This window comes from Lonchura striata, chromosome 5, assembly GCF_050655825.1.
Source record: "Lonchura striata isolate lonStrDom1 chromosome 5, ASM5065582v1, whole genome shotgun sequence".
In the NCBI taxonomy this organism is placed as follows: Eukaryota; Metazoa; Chordata; class Aves; order Passeriformes; family Estrildidae; genus Lonchura; species Lonchura striata.
In genome coordinates, this window is record NC_140707.1 from 10648689 (window position 1) to 10659375 (window position 10687).

Below are 10687 nucleotides of genomic sequence, written 5' to 3' on the forward strand. Positions count from 1 at the left end.
CTTAAATTTAAAAAAAAAAAACAAACAACATGGAAGAATTTTGAGAAGCACATATTGTTTATTTCATAGAATTTCTGGGGAACACTATAACTAGATTTGGCTTGCTTAGCCTCATCTCCCTGTAGTAAATAGGGCTTGGCAAATGACATGTACCTATACCTCACACACTTGTATTTCTTGCCAAATTAGCCTAATTTTTAGGTAAGTACAAATCATTTTTCTCAAGCACAAAGTCTGTGTCTTTTCCTATTATAGCCATCAGTCTGGTAGAATAATGGTTAAACTTTGGTAGTTCTTGTAGTACTTCTAGAGAAGGGGGTGCATTACCCATTTTGGCTTTGCAGTGCATTCAGGATGACTGAAAGCATTCTCACACCTGGTTTTGATAAAACAACATGGGAAGTAGAGATAATTATGATATAAAGGGAATCACCGTTTGCCAAATATGTCACAATAATGATTTGGATGAAGCACTCCCATTTCTGAATTGAGCTAAAAAAATTGTTTACAGAAGAAAATGTATGTCATGTCTCCTAGTAAATAACATGAATTTTCCTAAAATAATTGTTCTTTTTGCAGGAGTTTACAGTAGATCCAGAAAAAATTCAGTTGTATTCTTTGTATCACTCACTCCATCATTACAAATATCACATATATCTAACATGTAAAGAGGAGGTAAGTATTGCTCTCATTCTTTGCATTCATTGAGGGAATTGAGTCCAACTTGGGAAGCTGTTCTCACATTCTTGGTAAAGGAGTATGGATTGAGGCCTCCTATTTTAATTAATTATTTTTGGCAAACAAAGGCTACACTATCCACGTGGGTTGCCCCTAATGGGAACTGCTGCTTAGAACACTCAGATGTGAGGCTTGCAAGGTTTGTGGGATTCCCTGAAGGGTTCTTCGCTTTTATCCAAAATAAACAAAACAAATGTTATCAGTGTATTTAACTCCTTGGATCTAAAAGGTTTTTTTTGGTCTTAGAACACCATGCCCTTATTTCTTCTGCATAACCTTGCTGGGAATATTTCAGGTAGTAGAAATACAAGAGTTGAGCTCTGGCTTAGTTGTTAAGAAATGCATTTTGGGGGACATTACCCTTGTTTTTAAAACTGAAAGATTTTCTAGCAGAGACGGTTCGTATTTAACTGCAGACTTTCATAAAAATAAAAACTCTCCAATTCTGGCAGGCTAACGTGTGTGTGTGTGTGTGTGCATCTCTGTCCCCCTCCTTCTTTTTTTTAAATAGATTTCTTCTGTTCAGAAGACGAGTGCAGATCTAGGCCAGGAAGAGATCGTGCAGCTGTGCATGAAAAACATAAAATGGGTGGAGGATCTTTTTGAAAAGTTTGGTGAACTCTTGAATCGTGTCCAGCAGAAATGCTCCTAACAAAAATGTATCCCAAATCCCACATTTTTGTATGGCACTAACCTGATGGAACAGAAAGCTCAGAGAGAGGCTCTGATTTCTTTTACAATGCCAGACTGCATTCTTGTTCGTAGCCATTTTTATTTCTCTTTATGGAACTTCGTGCCTTGGCTCGTGCTAAGGAAAAGTGATGCTGCCAAGGAAATCGGTCCTTTGGAGATGGAACTAAACATAAACCTAACCACATTTTTAACCTGAAGAGTTATTTTCGATTTTGTAAACTCTTGGATAATTTAGTTTTATTTTCAGAAATGTTTTTGACAAGTCATGAAGCATGCACTACATATACTTTTTTCTTTTTTATTGCTCAACAGATAACAACACTTAAAATACTACAGATTTTTCCATCCCTAAGTGAGAGAAAAGTCACCGTTGGGGCGAACTAATTTTTACATGTCTGGCACCAAATTTAGAGTTTTGTACATTTTGTGAACAGAGCTGGAGTGACATCAGTTTCTGCATACCTATATTGCCATCATAAAATCCAGAAATTTCATTATGCTTTATGGACTCCTTTTACTATTGTCATGTTCGGGAGACTGAACATGGAGTTGGTGCAATCCTATGACTGCTTTTGTGTCAAATTATATTGTAATGAAAGACAATGACCTTAACTATTTTCCCTGTTTTGAAGAAAAAATATTTTCCTTTATACTGTGGTTTTTTTTTTCTTTTGGAAAAAAAAATCAATTGTACATTTTATCTCACTAATAGTTGTATTTTTCACAGAGGAAATATTGTGGTTAAAGTTGTTACATGTATCTTTGTAATACACTTTCCATTGTTTTCAGTAAATCCTATTCATTTATATGTTGATTTTATATTGTAAACTATGTATCTGGAGGTAACCCTTTTGTTTATACAGGTTTGCTTCAGTGTTAACCAGAATAATGCATAATGCATACTAGACTAGTTTTGCTTTAAGTGTAGTTGTGTTAGACACTGCAATTATTTTCTGGTATGTAAAAATAAATTTCTTACTAAACTAGCACTTGATTAACTGAGAGTTTAAATGAAGAGCTACTACACTTTATCTTGGTCAGCAAAGATTGTTGATTGAAAATAGACTATATGCAGTGTTAAACACAGCTTACATAATTGTTTGTAGAACTGACAGTTGCAGAGCTGTTCTCTTTTTGGTGCCTTTCAAGTCTTCAGACATCTTTGTAGCTTTTCTCCCCCCTCCAGGTTGCTAACACTTAGTAGTGCCACTAGTCACACTCAGACAATGAATGTAATGGGCTCTAATCAGGAGAACATTTTCTTTAAATTTGCCAATAGAATGCCTTATTGAGTCATTCAGAATGGAGATGGACTCTACTGGCATCCTAAAAATAAGTCATGTTGGTCTTTTTTCAGATAATGTCGAAAAGAAACTTCATTCCTTTATCCTTTTACTGCCACTTAGTGCCTTAATTTCAGCCAAGAGAGCAGGGTTCACTATTAATTGGCCAAATGAAGTAATGTTCATTGCCATGTGACCTTTCCCCCATGTTTTGATCCTATTTAGTTTTTAAATATTCATTAGACTGTAGAACTATAAAGAGTTTAATGAATAGATGTGAAAATGAAATTATTTGATCTTGAGTAAGCAAATAGAGGTTTGAATATTAAAGTATGTACAGAATTTTAGCTGGTTAGATTTAGAACCTCATAGGATGTTTACCATATTTCCAAAGCTTTTCATCCTTAAAAAGCAATAATTCTCCTTTACAATTTGTGTGCAGACTGCGATGAACAGAAATGGGTATGTGCCCTTGCCTTTTTTAAAGCCTCTTCCTCGTGGTTTTGCTTTAAAAAGGGAGGTCACTGTCGTGTTAATGACACATTGTGCTACTGCTATATCTGCAGTTATCAAGGAGAGGAGGTGGGTTTGGGTTTAGGCAGAACGGGCAGATTGTTAGAGCACTCATGGGGCTAATTAATTCCCACGGTAAAAAGAGGGGTAGCTGTGGGGGTAAGGAATTTCTATGGTTTCAGTCCTGCTGGGTCTGGTCAGAGCTCGAGTTTATAGGGTGAAACCAAACAGCAGAGTTACCAGCCTTGGCAGCAATCTGATAAAATGATTTTTAATGTAAATGTGCACACTGGAGTAGAAATGTGCTTGGTACACTCTTCAATCTCGAGTGGGCATTCCCAAATTTACATCCCTTACTGGGATAGCTGGCAGTGGCTGTAGGCTCACCAGAGGGAGTTACTTGCCCAGGCAGAGTTCTGTTATAGTTTGGAAATTCCTAGTCTGTGGTTTTAAAAATCATTAGGATACAGGCTGAGGGAACAATGGAATCAGCTCCTTGACGGTGTAGTAAAGAGCTGGTCTGACTTTGTCTCTCTCACACCCCTTCCTAATGAAGCAGCAAGTTGAGAGAGTTCTCTGTGCTTTCTAGAACATTACCACTACTGTGTACTTACTCTGGGTTTTCTAATCTAGAAGTAGCTTTAGAAAACTGCTTTCAGTCCTTAGAAGCTGAAGAAAGAGAAATGAGAGGCTTTTGGAGTAGCTTGTCCCTGTTTAAAAAGGAAGTCATTTTAGTAACAACCATTTAAAAAAAAAAAAAAAAAGGGGTGGGGTGAGCCAGGATGCTCTGCACTGCCATAGAAAGTGACCTGGCTTATTTTTGGCTGTTTTGTTCCCAAGGCCAGTTAAACCAGCACTGTGCCTGTAGAAGACAGGAAAAACTTGTCTTATAATAAATAAGAATAAAAATAACTACCCCAGACTATTAAAGATTAACATAATGGAGCTTCCATCTTTGTCTTGGGGTGTAGAAATGGTGGCTGGATTATTAATTTACAAAACCAGAATAAGTAAAAGCATGAATCTCTTGAGTGTGTTGAAGGGTCATAAATCAAAGCAAAGCTTTGTTAGTAGGATTGAAGAGGTTTTTTTATACTGAAGCAAACTTAATGAAAAAGTCAATGTACAAATTACTTTTTTTGCACAAATACTTTCTTTTGTTACATTTTAGATAATGAAGTCTGCGCCCACACTTCAGATTTTTTCCCCTTGGAATAACAGTGAGGTCTTCATCCCTTAATAGGACAGTGGAAATTGAGCACTGATTTGACTGCAAGAGAAGATGCACTAGGAAGGAACAAAGCCCTCCTTAGACTATGAATTAGCAAAACAGGAATGAAACAAATTGCCTAATCAGTTATTTGGCTTTTAATCCTACTATTCTTTCCTTTCGTGTGGCATCCCAATTTACACTGGGTTTGATTTAATTCAAATTCAGCATTGCTCTTAAAGGCAGGTTTGCTTTGAGATGCTACTCCCAAAGTTTTGCTAGCAAAAAATCAATCACAAAATTGGATTGAGAAATTGTTTCTGAAAACAGCTAAGGACTTTTTAGGGTCTTTGAGGTTCTGTGGCATGTATTGTATTCATATCTTGTCAAAATTAAATACTACTTTTTAAAAAGGTCAGATCTTACAGGCTGTCTTCCAAGTAAATGATTCCCATAGGATATATTTTAAATATTATTTAAATATTTACTACTATTTAAAACAATTTAAAAGCAGAAAAGCTAATACTATGGATCACAAAATGTCAGTGTGTCATCAACCATTTCTTATTTCGTTGCCAGCACTTGACATTTGGTCTCTCTTACCCTATTATGAACCTGTGCATTTCACAGTGCACATTCTGCCATATTTTATTATTTAAGCTAATATTAACATGACATTGGTAATAAATGCATGTTTTCTGCATATCTGTTCTACATATGGCAAAAATGAAGCTAGGGCTAATTAAGAGACACTATGCATATTCTTAGTCCAGATTTTCAGGTGGTCCATAATACAATGTATGGAAATGTGAAAAAGGACAGTTTTGTACCATTCATGATGTTATTAACTAAACCCATTAAAGTGAAAACACTTTTTAAACAAAAACCTTATAATGCTTAGTCATTTGTTATTAAAATATTAAGTCTCGAAAAGTTAAGATTGTTGGAAACAAATTGGCAATTTGGAATTTTTCCTTTATTTTCTGCTTGAAACATGAAGAATTACAGGTGTAGGGATTGGGGGTGGTTTTTTTTATTATGTTACCTGAACTGAGCTTGTTTGGATTATGTGGATTTTTTAGTTCTGGGTTCTAAATGTTCTGAATTAATTTGTGCAATACAGCTGCCAGACCTGAAACTGCTGTGGGAAGTGAGGAGCCAGACTGTTGGGGTAAGAGTTTTGGTATTTCCCCCCCGCCCCAGCTACAAGGAATTACCCTGGATATCCTTAGCACTGTTCTTCCCTCACACCAAGGGCTGAACCCCCACTCCATGCTGTGGATGTTGTCCATAAGATCCACAGCAGCCCTTCTCTGAGCAACTTGTTTGCAGGAAAAGGAGATTCTGGAGGCTGGAATAGTTTGGTTTTTTTTAAATGACCTTCTGTATAAACTTCTTCCCAAACCAAGATAATTATAAAATGAATCATTCTCCCATGAATTGATTGTTGTTTTCTCCAAAAAATACTTTGGGAAGGAGAGAATATCCTGTTACAGTCCTGAAGATTTCAATGCTGTGTTTCAGATACAACTTTTAATTTCTGAAGGTTTTTTTTTTAAAAAAAAAAGAAAAAGCAAGGCAAGAAGCTGAACGCACACAGCTTTTTAAAAAAGGAAAGAAGGAAAGCAGCTTCTACTATCAGCAGCTTGTGGGTAAGTATCTTAGGCAATCAAAATTACTTGCTCTGCATTAGCTATTTGCCTTTTCCATAGGTAACCAAACAAATCTTTGTTTCATTTCTAGAAACTGAAGAAAACCATATTAATTTTTTTTTTCATTTGATCTCATACAAGAATACAACACTAAATACAGAGAACAAGCTATTTATAAAGGAGAAAAATAAGTGGTGCGTCAGGGAAGACAGCAAACAACATTTCAGGGCTGTACTCTCATTTGTCCTGAGTATATCTTGGGTTTTTGCTTTTAAAAGTTCCACTGGGCATTTTCTTTTCTTCGTGTCTGCTTAATTTTGGTTGGTTTTGTTGGGGTTATTTTTGGCTACCTGATGCCCAAGTGGTAGAGGAATGCAGCAGTAACAGCAGAGCTCATGAGCAGGACTGAAGGAGCAGCTAAGGTCCTTCATTTTATAGTTCAATTTATGACTAAATGAAGTCTTTATTTATATGTGTGATTTGAAATTGTAAATTATATAATTGGGAATACGTGTTGCATCCTTCTCAGACTCCTAGAATATGTAATAGCAAGACCTTTTAAGTAAAATTATGTTGATTTGCATAATCCTTTCCTTTCTGTGTGGCTGCTAGTGTGATTTGTCAGTGCATTATTTATGTATCAGATATTTTTGCTATGGCAACAGCAGGTAAGTGATATGATAATTGGATAAAAGCTGGAGCATCAATATTTTATTATGTGGTTAGGTCAAATGGTCAGCTTGTTCAAAGCTCTGGGAGAATGAGGATTTAGAGCTCTTCCCTAAGTAAAGCAGCTTTGGTGGCTTCTGAAACTGTTCTGAAAAGAGGGAACCCAGGACATCTCCCTGGCTGTCTCGAGACCCTGGCAGGGGGCTTGGAGACCTTGGCACGAAGTCAAAAACAGCTGTGGCTTGGATTTTAGCCTGTGGGAAAAGCTGCCAACTTTGTGTGAAGATTTACAGGTCGTAAGAGTTTGAGTTAATGTAACACAGGGTGAAAAAGTGGAATTTTGGTGTTTATTAGAATGGGTTTCAGGAGGCAAGACTGAGGAATTTGGGTGTGTCTTGTCCTTCTTCTCCTTCTTGCCCTCCATCTTTCACTGTGATGGTGACACTTTCTAACACAGGTGATAGGTATTGCGAATTAATCGTAAATAAAGTGCACGTAGTTCATAGTACAAAATGTAAACACTACCCTAGAGGGCAGACAGAATGCCATGATCCAACCTGCTAGATAGAGCTTAGCAGGTCAGAGAAAGAATGTTATAGATAAGGAAAAATAAACAACTTTGAGAAGCAAAACCGACGCATCTGGATTTCTTCTTTGGCTGCAGGGCTGAGAGTAGAAGACTTTTTATGATCTCGCGGTCATCTTGACCACAGAACCCCGAGATGAAACCTCCCAGATTTTTGTTGTTTGTCAGAATGCAGAAATTCCTGTCCCTACAGCTTTCCTAACAAACAACAGTAAGGGAACACTTATTTGTTTCCGTGCAGCAATGTTGTTTAGAGGTAGTTTGACCACAGTCAATGGACTTTGCACTGGAGGAGTTGAGAGTGCTCACGTGTTCTGTGGGAATCCAGGTGTTGCAATTCTGGAACCAGCTGCCTCAAATAAACCCCAGCCACCAGGGAACAAGAAATGCTTGGCCAGGGACTGTCACTTTCTCTTTGACATGAACTGTACAAGTTCCCTTTGAATTTAGTGGGGTAATAAAATTCTTCAGGATGCTTCTGGGGACATTTTCCTATCCTAAACCTGGCAAAATATGGCATAATTGAGTTAGGTGGCCTCAGCACATTGTACAGTAATATAAAAGGTAAATTATAGATTCCTGCTTCTGGCATACATAAACAATAAGCCTGATTCTCTGCCCTAGAGCATATATGATATGCAGCTGTTTTCTAAGAAAGTCAAAACAAATGGTCAAAGTCAAGAATTCAGTCTTGCTCAGCAGATCCATTTAGAGTTCTCACTTTTCTCCCCCATTGCCCATCAGCTCCTGCTGTCCCATTAAGCTGGTGCCTCGAGTGAGTGCTTGTGGGATCATGCCCTTTTCTGACCCAGAGATGGGGCACACTGAGAGGCCTTTTAAAATCTTTTATTTCAGTCTCATGTGAAGGGTGAGACAATACAAATGTTCTCATTCACACCATCACAATCAGAAACTATTTCCTAATTACCATACAAGTGTTTCTTATCGACTTCTACTACACCATACTGTAAGTACCTTAAAACCAATCATCTAAAATTACCCCTTCTATGTCCTACAACAATACATCTTTCAGAGTTCTATTTCTCTAAATTTCCTAGTCTTATTTGTAAAACCATCTTTTGAAACTCTAACTCCATTTCTCTCTCAACAATGTCTATCCTATTCCATAACATTTCTAAGTCAACATTTCTTACCTCGAAGTTTACATACAGATACATACTGTGTGAGCCTTCTGTCAAACTTGAAGAATTCTCTACAAATTCATTTCTCACGAGTGCTCACTGTGGGAGGAGGAACATGGAACTTGTCCCACAGTGACGTTACCACCTCACGGTGCTTCAGGTGGACCTCACTGCTCCTTTGGGCTCTCCACAGCTATGAACTGGTGAGAGCTGCTCCCCTAATTCTAAACTCACCTAAAGCCCTTTCGGTAGGAAATTGGGTTTGTGATGCAAAATTGTGGAGGCCAGCAGAAATGGCCCCTCCCAGCTGGGTGCAGAGTGACTCCTGCTATCTGAATTATTCACTTGCTCATTCTGGCTGAGCAGGTTTCTGGCGCACAGAGGACACTGAGCCTTCACTGTTCTGAGAGGAGTCTTTGCATGCTAAATATTTTTCTTTACCAGCCAGGTTCATGGCTTGGTCAGGGCTATAAAATTGGTTGGGAGATGTTTTCTGTATAGTGAAAAAAAAAAAAAATTAACATGAACAATCTATGAATAATTAATTAAATATAGCTATTTAAATTTTCTAGTCAATGCGTATAGCTTGACATACATACATGTGTCATAGTTTGACAATATTGTAACAGTGTAAATAATATACTTTTCTTAGAAGTTAGAAATTTGTTACCGATTTTAGTAGGTGACTTGTAAGTTCTTAAAATGACATGTGGCAAATTCTTAGTTAAAACACTTTGCAGCTGAAATTTGCTTATTATATTAGTAAATTAATGTTCTGCGTATGCTTTGGACCTAGAATGTTAGGACAATTATATTCTTTGGATCTTCTAGGTTGATCTAGATATATTACAAGTAGAAATACAAAGACAAAACTTATTAACGTACATTCCAGGATCTCTTTAATACACAGGAGCCCACACCTGAGACAGAAGTGTAATGTTTGCTTAGTAACTGTAATCCAGACAGCAGTGCCAGGACCCCTGTGCCAGGATTTGTTTACAGCGTGTAATCGTGCTTGAAGTCCCAGGAAACCTCCACTAGAGGGAAAAGTGGGAAAATCCACTTAAGACAATTTTTTTTTTCTTTATTAAGACAGAAATGGGGGCTTGCGACATCACAAATTGTGTTTGTAGTGAGGTTGCTCCATTCCCACTTCCTTGCTGTGTGAGCCACCTCGAGGACCGGTGTGTGCCAGCTGCTGTGGCTCCTCCTGGAGTGTGGGAAATGGATTTGTAGAGAGCTCTGGGTCAAGAAAAGAGTATTGTCCAACAAACTGGACAATACTCTTAACCTAGAGATGGGGCAACTGAGAAGTTTTAAAAAACTTTAATTCTATTTTTAGTCTTATGAGAAACATGAGACAATACAGATGTTACATTCACACTATCACAACTAGAAGCTATTTTCTAATTACAATACACTAGAAGTGTTTCTTAAACTACCAGTTTTTTACTACACCATGCTGTAAATGTGTTGAAACTAACAATCTAAAACTACTCCTCGTAAGTCTTACTACAATACATCTTTTATAGTTCTATTGCTCTAAATTTTCTAGTCTTATTTGTAAAACCATCTTTTGAAACTCTTTTCTAACTCCATTTCTCTCTCGACAATATCTATTATCCTATTCCATAACATTTCTAAGTCAACATTTCTTATCTCAAAGTTTACACACAGATACCTACCTACTGTGTAAGCCTTCTCTCAAGCCCTAAAAGCTCTCTGCAAATCCACACCTGTTGTATTGTGTTTCTAAGTTTGATGTTTTCTACCAGTTCTGTAATGGTCCATCCCTTTACGCCCCATTTCCCCCATGGTTTTACCCTGAACTACCCCTTCCCTTGTGTGCCAATCCCCTCCTCCTTCCCTGATGTCAATCTCTCCCGAGTTTGCTGGATCATTCCCCTCTCCCCTCCCTGGTGCCTTGTCCATCACTCGACTCCCCATCCCACTCATCCAGAACCTTCCCCAAAGGGCGTTGAGTGATTGGACGGGTGTGGAAACTCAAAATGTCCCTCAGACATTTTTGGAGGTTCCAGGCCCCGGTCAGAAGCATTTGAGACCCTGGCAGGCAGCAGGAAACAGCTGTGATTTTGGAATTGAACCATGGAATGATCTACCAACCTTGCAGGAAGAACAAGAAGTCACAAAAGTTTAGATATTATAGTAGAAGTAGTCACAAAGTAAAGGGAAGAATTTTT

At 37.7% G+C, this 10687-nt stretch overlaps 1 protein-coding gene across 2 annotated transcripts in view; it reads left to right on the top strand.

The window, feature by feature from the left end:
- Nucleotides 1-2417, top strand: part of QSER1 (glutamine and serine rich 1) — a 41260-nt gene extending 38843 nt beyond the window's left edge. For both annotated transcript variants that reach the window (XM_021527604.4, XM_021527605.4), the window contains exons 12-13: nt 580-675; nt 1250-2417. In XM_021527604.4, coding sequence (XP_021383279.3) covers nt 580-675; nt 1250-1390 — 237 coding nt within the window. In that variant the 3' untranslated portion in view covers nt 1391-2417. The remainder of the gene's footprint in view (nt 1-579; nt 676-1249) is intronic.
- The last annotated feature ends 8270 nt before the right edge of the window (nt 2418-10687 follow it).